The sequence below is a fragment of the Eretmochelys imbricata genome, chromosome 10 (assembly GCF_965152235.1).
Source record: "Eretmochelys imbricata isolate rEreImb1 chromosome 10, rEreImb1.hap1, whole genome shotgun sequence".
Classification (NCBI taxonomy): Eukaryota; Metazoa; Chordata; order Testudines; family Cheloniidae; genus Eretmochelys; species Eretmochelys imbricata.
This window is the reverse complement of record NC_135581.1, coordinates 62,790,095-62,808,758: the sequence shown is the minus strand read 5'-3', so window position 1 is coordinate 62,808,758 and position 18,664 is coordinate 62,790,095. Positions and strand designations below refer to the sequence as shown.

The 18,664-nt window shown below is 43.9% G+C and overlaps 1 protein-coding gene across 5 annotated transcripts in view; it reads right to left on the bottom strand.

Moving 5' to 3' along the window:
- Window positions 1-477: 477 nt before the first annotated feature.
- The window catches only part of LOC144271036 (tropomodulin-2), a 33,692-nt gene continuing 15,505 nt past the window's right edge, over window positions 478-18,664 (bottom strand). The window contains exons 3-10 of one of the 5 annotated variants that reach the window (XM_077828095.1): window positions 14,480-14,602; window positions 10,884-10,963; window positions 8,019-8,025; window positions 4,940-5,070; window positions 3,242-3,349; window positions 2,844-2,987; window positions 2,376-2,520; window positions 478-563 (exon numbers count right to left, since the gene is read on the bottom strand). In XM_077828095.1, coding sequence (XP_077684221.1) covers window positions 529-563; window positions 2,376-2,520; window positions 2,844-2,987; window positions 3,242-3,349; window positions 4,940-5,070; window positions 8,019-8,025; window positions 10,884-10,963; window positions 14,480-14,602 — 773 coding nt within the window. In that variant the 3' untranslated portion in view covers window positions 478-528. Of the gene's footprint in view, window positions 564-2,375; window positions 2,521-2,843; window positions 2,988-3,241; window positions 3,350-4,939; window positions 5,085-6,608; window positions 6,622-8,018; window positions 8,026-10,876; window positions 10,964-14,479; window positions 14,603-18,664 lie in introns of all 5 variants that reach the window. The other 4 variants (XM_077828094.1, XM_077828092.1, XM_077828093.1 and 1 more) reach the window with 4 other exon arrangements.

Here is an 18,664-nt window from a genome sequence, read left to right as displayed (position 1 = left end):
GCTGCAGTCAGCGGGGATCTGTACAAGTGCAGAGTTCCAACAGCACAGATCTGAATGCAGAATTGGGGCCTAAGGGTGTGATCCCGCAAACCGGTATTGGCATAAGTAGTCTCTACTCACCTGAGCAGCCCATTGACTTCAATGGAATTACACAAGTGAGGATTATTCACATGCTTAAGGCATTGCAGGACAGGGTGGTAAAGGCCCATTTTATATAAAGAATCCTTTATCAATGTAAAAGATTCAATGTGATTCCAGCTGATGCTCAGTAAGACATATTTCACCCCTAAGTTGTGGATATCAGCGTCATATATTCCAATAACACAATCATATTTTCATAAACATTAAATATGAAAGTAAACAATTTTAATGATTAAAGGGGACATTAACGGAAATGAGCAACCTTCATTACAATGATTTTCCAGTGTCTTCCCTTCTGACCAGTGGATGTTGTGAGATTGCTGTTGTGTCGGCTGCCTTCAATATGTCGGCTGCCTTCAATACCTCTTCGCATCCTCCAAGGCATGGCTACTGCCGGTCTGCTTCCACTCGCTTTTTACGAACTATGCCAGTAAAATCAAAAACCATCTCTCAGAGTTAACTTACTAAGCACCCAAGCACATGTCTCAATGTGACACTATTTGGGACTAGAAAACTGGGTTATTCGTACTTCCCTTCTCAAGGACCCAGTTAAGGAAAGTGCATAGTACCCTTAATTCTCACTCAAATCAATGGGAAGGTTGGCCCATCAGTATCTTCTAGGAGGTACAGGATTGTGTCCAGAGATTTCACAGATTCATAGTTTAAGGGTAAAAGGGGCCTACATCATCTAGTCTGAGTAACCATGTAACCACAGGCCACAGAATTTCACCCAGTTATCCCTGTATTGAACTCCAAACCTTGAGTTTGGCTAAAGCATATCTTCCAGAAAGGCATCCAGTCTTGATATGAAAACTTTAAGCAATGGAGAATCCACCATTCCCCTTGGTATTTTGTTCCAATGGTTAAATTTAGGTTATCAGTATGGCTTGTATAACCTGTTTTTTTTTGTTTGTTTGTTTTTTTTAAAGGCCATATTGCTCCAACTAAATTGATACAGGTACTGTGGGTGTGTGGGAGTGCTAGATCCTTCTCACTGGATTCATTTAAGTGTGATGTAGCCAAAAATCAACAGCTGTTCCATATGGTAACACTATATGAAAATATGCATGGTTAAGTCATTTGATGTCTTTGTGAGAAACATATCTGTATGAAAGAATCAGACTTTTTATGATATACTTTCACATGGTACTGATTACTAACAACAAGGAAAATATCAAATCAGACCCAAAAGGAAACATTTTAGTCTCAGAATAGATTTCTGGGTTGCATGGACCATTGGATAATACAGCAAACCTTAATTAACCCACAGATCTGCATTGAAAATGGATTATTTGGGGAGGATGCAGTTTAATGAAGCACACATCAATGACATTCTACTATTGTTTTCTGAGCTGCGCTACTCCGGGTGACGTCTTATTCCCTGCAATAGAATGGAGGAGTCCCCCGGCACTCAGCAATGCACTGTAAGAGGGCCTGGGAAGTTCTAACTAGTCCATTGTGCTGGTGCTCCTTGCATTCCACAGCGTTAGCTATTCTGTAACCCTGTTCAGTCTGCACTGAGCCATAAGGCCAGATTAATGCTGTTCATACTAGATAGGCTTTGGCGTTACCAAACTGCACTGGGAGGCCATGTCTGTGATGCTGTGTTTCTAAAATACAGAACAAAACAGGCAAAGCTAGAAGAATACTTCTCATTGCAGCCTGGCTATGAACTTCCTTTAATGTAAACATTAAAGCTCTTGGCGAACAGACCGCATTATCCCAAAGCCTTTGCAGTGCAAATGTCCGTCATTTTGCCTCTGCTTCCAATGTTTTGCTTTTCCAGATATATGGTTTTATGAAGTATTCTATTGTACTAAATAGGCAGTGATATTTGCCAATGCAAAACAGCGTAGATGTAAACCTGGAGAAGGCAAAATACTAGAGTAATTGTCTAAATGATAAGGATGAGAGATTTAATCAGCCTTTACCCTGCTGGGGACAATTAGAATTTCAGGAAATAAAGTATATCATGGGAATTCAGCAGGATGTTTAAGTATTGCCAAAAATAAAGTATCTGCACCAAAGCATGCATTTGCTAATTTTTTGCTAAGTCCTTACTGGGGCAAACCCAGACTGAAGTCAATGGGTGTTTGCCTGAGAAAGGACTCAGTAAAAACTGATTAATGACCTCAGGATCTGGCACTATTTGACTATTTTTTTGTCTACAAAATGTATAAGGAGGGCAGGAGCTGGCCTGAAAGAATTGCTGATGAATGTCTGTAGCATCTTACCTAGATCGTTATTTTTAGTGATAGCTGCAGCTACCCTGGTTCTTGGACCTTGCTTTGTGAACTGGTATCCAAATTTGAGAATCTTGGAGTTCTCCTCAAGCATCTGGGCAATCTCCATCTCTACAGCTGTCCCCAGCTGCTGCCTCTGTTGGGTGACACACAGTGAAAAGAAAAGGAAACATCTTCTCACAAAAGAGAGAGAAGTGGTTACATTCAGTAATGTGCTACAAACTGGAGAAAGAACCCCATCTCTGGAGAACTTCCTCTGGGCTTTCTTTTTAGCATCGGTCAGTTTTCTTTTCTGTTGCTTAGCAGCATGTGCTTGGGAATGAGGTGCAAAAAAGGCTGATCCATAGGATTTTACCTTGCCTCTTTGATGGATCCCAAACCTAAAATATTATAGAAGAACATATGGAACCTACCTAGAAACTAAACAAAGCAGGCACCAGTTTACTGCCCACTCCTTACCTGGTTGTCAATTTTGATCTCCGTCAGGGTTTCATTCTCTTTTAGTGCATCAATCAGTGCCAGAATGCCGGCCCCAGTGATGAAATTGGATTCTATATTTAGGCTCTTCAGTGTCTTGTTCACTTTTAACATATCTGCAAAAGCCTGAAGAGTCAGGGAAGATGTGGTGTGAGTTTGAAACTCTGAAAGCTTCAGATAACACCAAGAATCTGAATTGTGGTTAGTACCTAGAAAAGCACTGCAAACAGACTCATGGAGGTAGAGTGTATTCCTAGAACAGAACAGGTTATAATGCCACTGTGCACAGTCACAGGAGACATCTGAAAAACAAGTCCCACCTAGAGACAAATGCAGCCTTAGTGAACAATTCTGTCTTTTCAAGTTGTGTTTCAACTTACAACAGCAACAGGGTCATTGCTTCGAGTAGCTGTGAGGCTGAACTTCTTCACGTGGGTGTTGGTTTCCAAAGCCTTGGCAAATTCTTTCAGCGTCGGAATTGGGATGTTCTACAGTAAGACAAAACCCAGTAAACATTACATCCAACCATATCACCAGACATTTATTCTGATGATTGCTACATTAATTAACACTGCCTCTCTGTACAACTTCTTAGCCATTCCCCATGCTCTACAAAGCCCGTCAGGCCAGAGTACTGTAACTTGCTCAGCTTTGTGGCTGCCCTTGAAGACTGCTCAGCGCCTTGAGCTAGGGCAGAATGCAGCCATCACCTTTTAAGCAAGGCAGGCCAAAGCGAAAACACTGCTCTGCACTGTTTTTTATATTCATTTCTACGTACAATGAAAGGTGCTTGTAAAGTCCTAAAAAGTCTGAGAACTGATGATCCTCTAGGCATCTCTTCTACCATGCACCATCCTGGAAATTAAGACTGGTGGCAATCTCTTGCTGTCTGTCTCCAGGGTTGAAATCCTGAAGGATGGCCATAATATTCTCATGGGCAGGCCCCCATCATCCGCATAGGCTCCCTCTTGCAATCTAACAAAGCCTGAGTTTGGCCCCATGGGATGGAGCGTAAAATACATCTGTTCAATCTGGCTTTTTAGCTGGGACACAAATTTGCTGCTGGCTGCGAGGAGGTCTATTGGTTGTGGATTTGTTACCTGCAGGTGAGAGTGAGTGGTGACCTGTGGCATAGTTTTGTGCTTGTATTGTTGGATCACTGGTATTGCTTATTTTTTTCAAATGTACACTCGTGCCCAGAAACCGTATAATGAGGGGTGAATAACCAATCCATAAACCCTTAGTACAACATGCAGTGTCAGCTTCGGGCATGAGCCTAAATCTTGATATGGAATTAGACACCTGGAGGTGAGATTGCTACCAAACAAGCTGTACTGATAAAAAGAAGGATACAATGAATCAACTCAACATGCTGGTCCTTTTAGAAAAGTACTTAGTTTTAAAACAATATGAAACAAAAAAGGGAAAAAAATAACGAGCTACTATTTGTCACCACCTCTGAGCTCAAAGCAAACACTAACAAAGCTTTATCCTATTCCTAGATCCAACCAGCCACTCTGAACTGTGCAGACAAAGGCTACTGCTCCAGCTCAGTGTGGGGGCAATGTTCAGCGTCTGAGCATCCCAACTTCTCCCTTTTCATCTGTGGGCTAAGTGAATTAGGCCAACAATTGTGCGGTACTCCCATAGGTGCTGGAACAAGGGGTGCTGCTGCACTTGCTGGCTTGAAGTGGTTTCCATCAGATACAGGGTTTACAGTTTGGTTCAATGACTCTCAGCACCCTCCCTATACAAATTGTGCCAGCACCCCTGCGTGCCCCAGGAGGTCTCTTGCTTTACCAGCTGTTAGAGAAATGAAGGCAGAAGGGAACCCTTGCTTGGAGTTCTAATTGGCAGCTAATTCAATGTCAGGTGCTGGTGACCCTTGGAATAACTGGGACAATTCCTGTCTGCCTCTCTTTCTCTCCTGAGTCTCCTGTTCCTCCCAAATATTGTAAATGCAGCAACATGTTTGAAAACAAAACCCCATGCTTCTAAACAAAACTTTGTAAATCTTGTCATCTCAGATGAACCCTCCTGCAGCAAAGAGAATGAAGCCACAATCCCTATCCAAATACCTTTATGTTATTCAGATTGACTTCAAGGAGGCTAGGATCATTTGCTTTCATCCTTTGCAAACTTGCTTCCACATTGGTTGGATTAGGTGGTTCCTCGAAAATTGGCTTGACCTTTTCACCTTTGACCACATCTGAAACACAGGATCTAATTAAACATGCATCATCAAAAATAAACTGGCTTTTCTGAACTCTCGCTTATTTTTGGGTTGAGGCAAGCTGGATGTTTCTGTGACAAATCTCATGTTTGTGATGAATGCTTGTGAGCCGTCGAGCATTGGGAAGGAAGGGTTCTGGATTTCTGACTAGTGTTTCTCTGAGCTGCTGATGCTTTTGTGGCCAGTGAAGAATGGTATCATTCAGTTGGCTCTCCCACTGTTTGTTGTTAGTTTATGTAGCTATACGCAAGAAAGAAAGTGCAGCTAAAGTGCAGAGATGAATAATTATTGAGATACACTTTAGAACACTTCTTTTCCTAGGTTGTGGGAAAGTAGTAGAAAATACTTTTCCCGGGGGGCAACTTTCTAGCAGACCTATTAACACAGCCAGATGAGGGTGACATGAAGTGTCTGGTATGACATTCACTGTGCTATATACACTAGAGTTAGGGTTATACACCAAACTGTGACCAGCGCTGTCCTCTCCCCCATTCTTACATCTCTCTGCAGGGGCTGGCTACAATGAAGTTGGGAGCACAGGCTTTCTCTTTCCTGGTGCCTTGCAGTGCTCTTACAAAGGGTAGGAGCTAGGTAAGGGCATGGCCACATCTCACTCCCCTCTCCACACTGGCCAGCAGAGCTGGCTTGGCATGGAAGGAGGATAAACTGCACCTCCTCCAGGCATGGTGTAGATCGGGGTTGGCAAACTTTTTGGCCGGAGGACCACATTGGGGTTGCAAAACGGTATGGAAGGCCAGGTAGGGAAGGCTGTGCCTCCCCAAACAGCCTGGCCCTCACCCCCTATCCAACCCCCCCGCACTCTCTGTCCCCTGCTCCCTATCCCCTGACCCCTATCCACACCCCGCCCCCGACAGGCCCCCCCCACCCCATCCAACCCCCTGCCCCACTCCTTGTCCTCTGACCGCCCCCTTCCAGGACCCCCATCCCTAACTGCCCCCCAGGACCCCACCCCCTATCCAACCTCCCCTGCTCCCTGTCCCCCCCTGGGATCCCCAGGACCCCACCCCCTATTCAATCCCCCCGCTCCCTGTCTCCTGACCGCCCCACACACCCAAACCTCCACCCCATCCAACCACCCCCTGACTATGCCCCGGGACCTCCTGCCCCTTATCCAACCCCTCCTCCCCCTTACCATGCCGCTCAGAGCGGCAGGACAGGCTTATTGGAAAGCCTGGGAGGTGGGCGGGCACAAGCCACGCTGCCCGCGCAGCTGCGGAGGACGAGGGACAGCGGGGAAGAGGCAGGGAGCTAGCCTCCCCAGCTGGGAGCTCAGGGGCCGGGCAAGGTAGTCTCACAGGCCGGATGTGGCCCGCGGGCCATAGTTTGCCCACCTCTGGTGTAGGTGCGTCTGCCAGGGTGCTGCCAGGAGGAGACTCTGGCTGCAATGTATCCCCTTTGCAGTAGCTTTCAGCAAATCTAATGAACACCTATTTTCCTTGCAATTAAAACCAAACCCAAACTGTGCTCTTTGGGGTGGACCCTGCCTTTCCAGCAGATCTTTGCCATCTCCTGGAAGTTCTGGCCCCATCACCACAAAGGAGAGAGTATGGTAGGAAGTCTGCACCGGAGAACCTGCAGGCACGGTCAGGTTAGTTCCAGCCCCTTCTGAGCATCTGTCCTTGGGAAGGGAAGCATGTTAACCTATGGTATGTGACCGGAGTCCTGAACTGTATCATTAGGGACAAATTCCGTCCTCAGCTTTATGTGCAAAGCTCCCAGTGCAGTCACTCTGAGCCAACCATGTGCATCCAGCTCTGAGGGAAGCATGAAGTCTATTGCACAGGATATAAAATACCAATACTGAAAGGAACCCAGGGTTTATGGTCCTGCCATAAAGCCTGCAAAGGGAGATGCGCTTGTGAAAATATTTGGATATGTTCTGAGAAAGAGCCCCTTTCCCTCTAAACAGACAGTGCTAACACCAAAGACTACGATGAGGAGGCCCCTTAGCCTCCACCTCCATCTCTGACATTAGCAGCCCCGCTATAAATTCAATTAGCTCTTGTAAAATTGCAACATCCGCACATTCTAAATAATAAAACTATCAAAGCATGAAAAGCAGTTCTCTGCCAACACAGAGATTTATGAAGTCTTTGCATATCCCTGCTCCAAAGCGATATGATTTTTAATGTTGGCAGCCATGTACTATAAAAGAAAATCGATCATTCCAGGAGATGCATAAAAATCCTAGCATACAGCACAATTAATACCTATAATTCCCCTGCTTATAATTGTGGAGATGAATAATAAACCTTGCCCACCCAAGCTGCTACAGTCAAGAAAGGAATGTGTTACTGACCACAACTGTGTTTAAACATGGTTATTTTGTAGTGCAAAAAGTCATGTTCTATTCAAGGGGCTTGTGCTGAAACCTGAAAGTTTACATGCATTTCCATGAGGTGCAATGGGTGACACTTACCCTGTGCACTGGGCTAGGAAAAAGCCAATACACCAATTAAATCACACCTAAGCTCTTTGTAGAACTTAATTGTTACATAAGTCTTGAGCTGGATTTCACTATTTGAGCAGATTCCAACTCCTTTTGCTGTGGAGCATGTCCCAGTCCACTCCCCACAGGACCTTCCAATGCCTCCATAAATACTCCAGTAGCAGCCTTCAGAGAGTTACTAATGTTGTTGGAGATTGCTAATAAAATGCACTTGGAGAATTCACCACCTTTTGGATTCAAAGTAAAAATTACACCAAAATGTTTTTGCATTTGTAGCAGTATTCGACTAAGCTGAGAGCCAAGGCCCAGCCATTGAAGGACTATTTGTTAGAGATTGTAACCCTGTCCACAGAGTAGACTTTCTACTTTACCATGTCATGAGTAGTTAGCAGTGATTTTCTCCTCCTGTTGTGCTGCCTGCCACTGCCCATGAATTTTATCTTATTTCTTTAACTAGGGAACTGTTTTGTCATGTTAATAATCAGCTCTTGAAATGTGTTCCCCCTTTTTACTGAAAAATTACACTAAGCTAGGAAAAGTTATTGCTTTTGGACAAAGGAACAAAGTGATCTGACAGAGCAACTTTGTGATTGGAGTATAGTTTACCAAACCCACACAGTTGACATTTTGACTCAGTACAACAAAAATAATCTCAAGTTTATGTGAATTAGTACCATAAGCAGTTGCATGTTCTGGGATAGCCTGCAATTTGAACAGATTCCCACTGGGAAGGGTTGCAGAGATATCTCAGTCCTGTTCTGCCTACCTCCATGCCCTCCTCTTGGGTGATCTCTTCACACAGATAAGGGAGGAGATGAAAAGTCTCTGCTGACAACAACTGCTATTGTCACAGCCCATACAAGAAGGGATGCTTCTTGTGTGGCTACCTTTTCCTGTGTACTCAGGCAAGGGCCCATCACAATCTAGTATTGAAATGCACAGAAGGATGCAGGATTGGAACCTTGGATCTGAACAGCTGTAAACTCAGGATGTGCAAAGGCTTTGGATCCAAACTTTGCAGCTACTCCTTAGGGTTGGCATCTGCACAGTTACTGAGAAATGACCAAATGAGCCAAACCCTTGGAGCAAAGAACTCCAAACATTAGGGGAAGTTCAGATCTTGATCTAAACTCTGCAGCTCAGGATCATCTCTGATGAAAAGCAATTAATAAGATTTGAATACTGTTTAGTTTTTTTAATAATTATGACTGTTATTATTTTTCTGAGTGCGTACACCTCCTGTAGAATGTACTTAATCCCACAAAGAACACACAACAGTCAAATAATAGGATCATTTAAACTGTGCGGGGTATTATTTTGCAAGTCCAACAAAAAAGCACAAGTGACAGATCAGATGCAATAATAGGGAAAGCATTATTTTCAAGTACCCTCCTCACAGTGCTGAATGCAGCTTGGTGGACCTGACATATTGTGAACTGTGCTAGAAACACATCAAGCATCAGGTTGTACTAACCTGGAATTGTCTCAGCTAGGGATGCTACCCAGTTAGTGGCCCACAGCTGTAATGGTATCCAAATCATAGAATCATAGAATATCAGGGTTGGAAGCGACCTCAGGAGGTCATCTAGTCCAGTGGTTCTCAAAGCCGGTCCGCCGCTTGTTCAGGGAAAGCCCCTGGTGGGCCAGACCGGTTTGTTTACCTGCCGCGTCCGCAGGTTCGGCCAATTGCGGCTCCCAGTGGCCACGGTTCACTGCTCCAGGCCAATGGGGGCTGCAGGACGGGCGGCCAGCATGTCGCTTGGCCTGCGTTGCTTCCCGCAGCCCCCATTGGCCTGGAGCGGCGAACCGCGGCCACTGAGAGCTGCAATCGGCCGAACCTGCGGACGCGGCAGGTAAACAAACCGGTCCAGCCTGCCAGGGGCTTTCCCTGAACAAGCGGCGGACTGGCTTTGAGAACCACTGATCTAGTCCAACCCCCTGCTCAAAGCAGGACCAATCCCCAACTAAATCATCCCAGCCAGGGCTTTATCAAGCCTGACCTTAAAAACCTCAAAGGAAGGAGAGTCCACCACCTCCTGGGTAATGCTTTCCAGTGCTTCACCACCCTCCTAGTGAAAAAGATTTTCCTAATATCCAACCTAAACTTCCCCCACTGCAACTTGGGACCATTACTCCTTTTTCTGTCATCAGCTACCACTGAGAACAGTCTAGATCCATTCTCTTTGGAACCCTCTTTCAGGTAGTTGAAAGCAGCTATCAAATCCCCCCTCACTCTTCTCTTCTGCAGACTAAACAATCCCAGTTCCCTCAGCCTCTCCTCATAAGTCATGTGTTCCAGTCCCCTAATCATTTTTGTTGCCCTCCGCTTTCCATTTTTTCCACATCCTTCTTGTAGTGTGGGACCCAAAACTGGACACAGTACTCCAGATGAGGCCTCACCAATGTCGAATAGAAGGGAACGATCGAGTCCCTCGATCTGCTGGCAATGCCCCTACTTATACAGCCCAAAATGCCGTTAGCTTTCTTGGCAACAAGGGCACACTGTTGACTCATATCCTGCTTCTCGTCCACTGTAACCCCTAGGTCCTTTTCTGCAGAACTGCTGCCTATCTATTCGGTCCCTAGTCTGTAGCCATGCATGGGATTCTTCTATCCTAAGTGCAGGACTCTGCAGTTGTCCTTGTTGAACCTCATCAGATTTCTTTTGGCCCAATCCTCTAATTTGTCTAGGTCCCTCTGTCTCCTATCCCTACCCTCCAGCGTATCTACCACTCCTCCCAGTTTAGTGTCATCTGCAAACTTGCTGAGGGTGCAATCCACGCCATCCTCCAGATCATTAATGAAGATATTGAACAAAACCGGCCCCAGGACCGACCCTGTGATGTGTGTATGTACAGTGTGATTGTGATTGGATGAGATGGTCTGACTTGCATAATGATCACATGGTCATTTCTCAGTAACTGTGCAGATGCCAGTGCTCTACTTACTGTCTTTGGAGCTCCACATCCATATGCACATGGATGCATGGAAACATAGATGCCTTTGCTTCCCATTGCACTCCCACACTTATGATCCTGTGCACTCCCAATCCTCTCTGCCACCACTATCTAGCAAGCCTTGCTTCTGAGGAAAGCTGAGCTCCCTGCTAGAGTGATTTATTTGTGTAACACACTATTGATAGTATGAATTTTTAATTTAAATTATATTCATTTAAGAGCTCCTCCTCATGATTAATGAGGGTTAATGAAGGATTGGTCCAGTGATACTATACTGATTAGACTAACAACCCCCAACTAACTATATAACTACCTAAGAATACAAGCAGACTGCAAAGGAAATCTGTTTACTTACTTCTCACACTTCCTTTTCCATCTTTACTGCTGGTTCCTTCTTCATCAAACTGTGGATTGTTGACCATGTTGTGCACCCCAAGAACAGCTATAAACATAAAAATGCCAGTAGTAAAATCCAATGTTAATAAAGTTTGCAAAGGAAACATGCATTTTACAAATTCCAATTTAGTTCCCTAGCTAGATTATCAATCAGAGTGTTGTTATTGTCTTGGGTCATATGTGTTCATAGGTGAGGCTTGGTTAACCTCTAATACTGTAAGTTGAAAGTTTGGAGAACTTGACTATAGGTTCTTTCCTACAAATGCACCAGTGGAGCATGCATATTATCTGTCTATATCCTGGTACTCTTACATTCAGACATGAACATCTTAACCATCTTGGGATTTCTGTGGGTGCTAAAGTATGGGGCAGGGGGAAGAAAACATTTAAACATAATGGAAGACACCGCAATAAGGATTTATATGAGAACTAGAAATAGGCTGAAGAAAGAAACCAGACTTCAATAAAAGAGGCAGCAAATAAAAATTATCTTAGTACAGAGGCAGTTTCCACAGTATTCTATCAGAAACAACATAATGGTTAGGTATCTGATCCTTCTCCTCGGATTAGTTGCCTGCTTGGACCTGAGGGATCCTTTCACAGGTATCTATGAATCAAGAATGCATGACTCACTGTGGCTTTTTACCTCTACAATCAGATTTTCCTTACACAGACACTGAAGAGAGTGACTGTCTTCAGATAAAGAAAAGGAGTACTTGTGGCACCTTAGAGACTAACCAATTTATTTGAGCATGAGCTTTCGTGAGCTACAGCTCACTTCATCGGATGCATACCGTGGAAACTGCAGCAGATTTTATATACACACAGAGAATATGAAACAATACCTCCTCCCACCCCACTGTCCTGCTGGTAATAGCTTATCTAAAGTGATCATCAAGTTGGGCCAGTTCCAGCACAAATCCAGGTTTTCTCACCCTCCACCCCCCCACACAAATTCACTCTCCTGCTGGTGATAGCCCATCCAAAGTGACAACTCTCTACACAATGTGCATGATAATCAAGTTGGGCCATTTCCTGCACAAATCCAGGTTCTCTCACCCCCTCACCCCCCTCCCAAAAACCACACACACAAACTCACTATCCTGCTGGTAATAGCTCATCCAAAGTGACCACTCTCCCTACAATGTGCATGATAATCAAGGTGGGCCATTTCCAGCACAAATCCAGGTTTTCTCATCCCCCCACCTCCATACACACACAAACTTACTCTCCTGCTGGTAATAGCTCATCCAAACTGACCACTCTCCAAGTTTAAATCCAAGTTAAACCAGAACATCTGGGGGGGGGGGGGTAGGAAAAAACAAGGGGAAATAGGCTACCTTGCATAATGACTTAGCCACTCCCAGTCTCTATTTAAGCCTAAATTAATAGTATCCAATTTGCAAATGAATTCCAATTCAGCAGTTTCTCGCTGGAGTCTGGATTTGAAGTTTTTTTGTTTTAAGATAGCCTAAGAAAGAAAATAACAGAACGCCACTAGCCGTCACCTTCAGCCCTCAACTAAAACCCCTCCAACGCATTATTAAGGATCTACAACCTATCCTAAAGGATGACCCAACACTCTCACAAATCTTGGGAGACAGGCCAGACCTTGCCTACAGACAGCCCCGCAACCTGAAGCAAATACTCACCAACAACCACATACCACACAACAGAACCATTAACCCAGGAACTTATCCTTGCAACAAAGCCCGTTGCCAACTGTGCCCACATATCTATTCAGGGGACACCATCACAGGGCCTAATAACATCAGCCACACTATCAGAGGCTCGTTCACCTGCACATCCACCAATGTGATATATGCCATCATGTGCCAGCAATGCCCCTCTGCCATTTACATTGGTCAAACTGGACAGTCTCTACGTAAAAGAATAAATGGACACAAATCAGATGTCAAGAATTATAACATTCATAAACCAGTCGGAGAACACTTCAATCTCTCTGGTCACGCAATCACAGACATGAAGGTCGCTATCTTAGGTCGCTAAGGTGCCACAAGTACTCCTTTTCTTTTTGCGAATACAGACTAACACGGCTGTTACTCTGAAACCTGTCTTCAGATAATATCACTTGTGACTATTACACTGCCATTGTGGGCTATTTGCAGCCCTCTGTTTAGTAGGGCCATTATACAATCATATCTTAGTCTTTATTTGTGCTATATGTTCTAATACAGTGAGTTGGGTACTGACTACAGCTGAGAAGAAACTGGAATTTCCATCCCAGGTCAAATTCTGATATTTCTACATTTGTTTTGGCTGAATTATGTTCCGCAGTCATACAGCTCCCATGATTCACCACAGGGTTTGGTCAGAGGAGAGACTGCAGTGCATCATGGGAGACGTAGTCTGGCAAAGGAGCTCTGCACACAGGAGAGAATGGGGGCATGCAGCATCTGAACTACAACTCCTCTGTGGCAATGCACCACCTTAGGCAGATGTCATTTAACGTTGAACGGACTCAAAACAAAATGTTTTAACTCAGTTCAACAAACTGAAATATTTTTAGATTTTCCCAATGAAAAATTGAAAAAAAAAATCAGTAAAGTTGAAATTTTCCATGGAAAATTGTATTTCTCTGAAAACTGAACTTTCTGTTTAAAAAAAAAAAAATTCAATGGAAAATTCCCAACCAGCTCTAGTACTGACCATTGTAAAACACAAACAAAAAACCTAATGTAGAGCTGCATTTTATTCTTCGTCTTTTCATTCACACCACTGGTAACGGTGTGTGAAATAAGGGTTGAATATGGACCAGAAATTTTGTAGATAGCATATTTTGTGTGAGATGCACATTGGGTGTAGCTGGACAGGGTTCTGGTTGTTTGAAAGATGTTTGTGGATACACAACATTGTGTCTTTTTTGCAAAATAGTGAAAACAGTTGCAAATGCTCTGAATGATATTGAAGGCCCAATTCTAGAAGGTGCTGAGCACCTCCAATGATACAGCGGGAATTAAATGCAATTGGAGTGAAAAGATACTCAGGGCACATCTACTCTTCGAGCTGGGGGTGTGAGTCTCAGCTTGAGGAGACATACTGATGCTAACTCTCATCAAGCTAGCGTGCTAAAAACAGAATGTAACAGCAGCAGCATGAGCAGCTAACCACCTTGAGAATGTCCCTAGGGTCTTGGGTGGGTCCGTACTTGGGGCACTTACCCCTCCTGCCACCCATGCTGAGGCATCAACACTCAATTTTTAGCATGCTAGCTCGATGATAACTAGCACGTGTCTCCTCAAGCTGCGAATCACACCCCCGCTCAAAGTGCATGCAACTAAGTGCATTAGAACGATGCAGGCTTGAGCCCATACTAACACTTATGCACCAGTGTTTGCTCCACATTTCTAACATCTGTGCACATTTTAGAGGCCTAGATTCCATAATGGCTTAAAAATAGGGTGAGTGATAGAGAGGCTGAAGATAACCCGGTCTAACCAGTGTAAGAACAGAGCATGCAGTGACAACTCAAACTCCTGGTGGAAGAGGCAGGCAGTACTGGACTGAAGAAGATTTTACACTTACAAACACATTAACTAACCTGCAAGGTCATAGAGCTCAGTATCAGAGGCACCAGCCAGGGCTTCTTCTAATTCTGGCTCCAGGGTTACCTTCTCCTCAGTGTGGGTTTCTATGGGCTTTTCTTTAGGGATAAATATTTTTCCTAAGGAGGGAAAAAAATCCAAAAGTGAATACTGAATTACTGTGACAACTCCTCCCCATCCTGACAGTACAGGGAGGAAACCTGTGTAAATAGTATTGTTCTCTATTGTGTACCAATGTATGTTTCCCTATTAATTTCTACACCTTCAGCACATTTCTACTGTAGGTTGGGGTAGTTTATTTTTGTGGAGGCCAAGGTCCTAAAATCTATACTTTAGCTTTGGAATCTCCTGTGCCCAGTGGCACATGAGACAACCCATTTTTTCCACTAGTGTCTGTCTAGAGCAAGATATTTGACTCCATGGTAAGCTGTCTGCATGATGGTCACATTCTTTTTGATCATCCTGCAGTAAGATATTCTTTGTCCTCCATCCCTTTTCTTCCCTCCAGGGGGGATCCAATCTAAGGTATAGCTTGTGCTTCTGATGGCACAGCCAAACCACTGTAGTTGTCTCTGTCTGATTATTGAGTCTGAAGTCTGCTGACCTATGCAACACAACACTTCCACATTGGTTAGATCATCTCACCAATGAATCCCCAAGATTATTCTTAAACAACACTGGTGGAATGCAGTCAGCTCCTGTTATGTACTTTCACCATCTGTTACATTTCTGAGGCAACAGTAGTGCTGGGAGGACAATAGCATTGTACAATCTCATTTTAGTGTGTAGATTTATCTTCTTACTCTTCCAGCTGTTTGACAAACTGGAAAAATATCCACTGGCTTTGTTGGTTCTTGCCCTCATTTCTTTAGTGAGCTGACCATTAGCAGATATTGTACCTCCAAAATAGATGAAGTCATCAACTCTTTTAAACTCTTCTCCATCAGTCACTCATTTGACAGGGCTGACAACATTCTCTCCTGCCTTCATGATCGTGGTCTTCTGTGTACTGATACAAAGTCCCACTTTGACCACTTCTGCTTTTATGCTCAAAAAGAGTCTTTTCATTCCATCCAAGTTGGGAACCAATATTATATCATCTGCAAAATCTAAGTCTCGCATATTATCTCTTGTCCAAACAATACCAATGTTCTCGGCAGCAGCCATCACTGTTCTCATCACAGTCTATAACAATGCACAAGAGTAGTAGGGATAGTATGCAACCTTGCCTTATGCCAGTAACAACCTTAAACCGATAGATTTGAAAAGTTAAAGCCACAGACTGATGACATTGAAGAACAATGGCAGTTTTTCAAAGAAGCAAGTGTTGATGCAGCCAGGACTACAGTGGGGGCGAAAAGCTGTAAGAAAGAAGAATGGCTCCAACCAATCCCTGGTGGTTTGTTGAAGAGAGGGAAGAATTAAAGAGAATTCAACAAGCACAGGACCACAGCAAAAGAGTTATTCTGCAACAAGAATATGCAGACAAAGACAAGAAAGTTAAAATATCAGCCAGAGGAGAGAATGGATGGAAAATAAAGTAAAAGAAGCTGAGGAGGCATACAAGAAAGATAATTCTAAAAACCTTTTTCTAGTATCTAAACAATTGACATCACAATTCTTGAACTGTTGTGGCATTGTGAAGGCTTGAGATGGTACAATTTTAACTAGAATAAGAAGAGAGAGCCCATTGGATGCAACATTTCCAGGTTATGCTTAACCAGTCAGAACCACTAACACTCATTGAGAGATGTGATGAAACAGTGGACTTACCTGTATCACTAAAAGCAATCACCTTTAAGGAAGTAACTAAGGTTATAAGGCAACTGAACAGTTAGAAAGCACCAGGCTTAAGATAGATGCTGAAACGTGGTGGAGGATTCCATGTGCAGGTTGGACAGAATGGTTCAGGAAAGGAGATCCAGCCTAAAGATTGCAGAAGTGTTATCTGCAACATCCCTAAAAGGGGATCCATTTATTTATGATAACTAGAGAGGGGTGTCAGGGAACAGGTCAGCTAGGCCCAGCTTCTGGCCTGCTCCCTGACTAACTTTGCTGCTAGGCAACCAATAAGCCCAGCTACAATGCCTTGGAACTGACAGAGCCCCTGACTGGCTGCTGGTTTAGCTTATAATACTGGCCCCCACAGCAAGTCCGCAGCTTCTCAATGTCTACCGTGCCTGCAGCTGTACTTGTTCTTGGTCCAGTCCCTGATCCTGCTTTCTTTCAACCCTTGTTCCAACCCTGTTCCAGCCTGCTTCCAGCCCCTGCTCCCCTCTGGCTTCAGACTTCCGGTTTTATCCCTGACTCCACCTATGGCTTATGGCTCTGGTTTACCCTCTGGCTCTGGCATTTGGTTTCTGCCTTCTGGTACTGACCCTTGGCCTGTTTTCTGGACACTGTCCATCCTGGACCCAGCTCTAACTAGTAGGCTGAACTCTTGCTTCCATCAGTAGGCATGACCACCCATGGCCCAGTCAGCTACAAGAAGTGACACTTCTATTTGTACCTGGAAAAGTGTTTTGCATTATCATTTTGAATAGGATAAAAACTGCTATTGATAAAATTGATACCCTGCAGTGTCAGTGGTTGGGATTTTCAAGCACTCACCATTGGGCATTTACTTCTATGGGTCTAGAACCAGGCCAGTGCTGAGTGCTAATCCCAGGGATATGTGGGTCTGTTTAAGGACTGTGCTTTCTGAGGAACTGAAGGCAATTCAAAAAATCCCTCTGCAGGAACCTTCCACTCAACAGAAGCCTGTTCAAGGGCACATAAATTGTGAAATCATTCTTAGGGACTGCACTACTTCCTTCAGTAGCCCTGTGGATTTCTTATTTAATCCAGCACTCTGTGATATTCATTGTAAAAGACACTTCCCAAGGCCCATATGCTGATCCCAGGACCACAGGGCATAAAACCAGGAGTGAAGCAGATGTATTTGCTACTTCTCCCCATAAGCTATGGCCACTATTTGAGCTTATCACATAGGTACCGGGGGAAGGAGGATTCAATTCCCCAACTGCCTCTGTGTAATTTCCAACTTTCCCAAAGGCATTCTGCCCCTTCTGTCTCATCAGCCAATCATATGATCAGTCTTCCCATGATCACCTGCGCAAGGCTGGGGAAGCTGAGCTGGATTTAACCCCATGTTCCCCAAGGACCAAGTAGTTTAGCCTGCCACAGACCCTTGTACAACCTATCCTAGACCCTTTCAATTCTTCCCCCACTGTATACTGCTCTAATATAGGCATTAGCAGGTGTTTCCATGTAGCATTTCTCAAAGGCCAAGACCATCAATCTCTATGGTACTTCCAGTCTATGACAGCTGCATCAGAGGAAAATCTAGGTCACTTTCATAAGGAACTGGGCAACATTAAAAGCCAAGCCACTATCTTATGTTGTAGTCACTACTATACTCATTTAAATTTTGAAAACAGACTACTGTCATTCGTAAGCAGTGGAGTAACTGCACTGAATAATACCATCGATCTGATAAATCAGTGATTCCCAATTTGTTACTGTCCATAATGCTTTTAGACTCATTTAGAAGAAATACGGCTGAACAGTTCCCTTTGTGCCTTAGCCCAAAACAACTAAATGTATATCAGGCTTTAGATAATCCCTTTGTACTGAGACTGCAATGACCTTTGGGTAGAGGTGGATTTGGTCCATTGTCAGTTCTAAATTGTCTTATTTTCTGCAAGTTTTGACACTTGCAGAAATGCTTGGAGTATATCCTGGGCCTTTCTGACACTGCTCCGAAAGAGCTTAATTTTCATTTGTCTCAGTGATGCCATTTTGTCACCATAAATAAATGTTCTTCTGATATTGCTCCTTTCAGTTACACATTGCTGTGCCTTTCGCTTTTCAATAGCTGCATGCTTCTATGGCTTAAATCTTTTTCCATGATGGTCCTGATTGGCATTTTTAGGCAGATAATACCCAGATTAATGTATCTCTTCCAGCAAGTCTGCCTGCTCCAATCTCAGGCCTGTCAGCCTCTATCAATGAGTTTAAAGACTGAATGGGCTCAGAAACTCTTGAAATGAATATTGAGGACATCCTGTCAAGTTTACTTCTCTTCTTGCCCACAAACACTTCCATTCTTTAAAGGCATCTTCTTATTACAAAAAATCTCTATTCTACAAGATGAATTGCTTAAAATACCAGCTGACAAG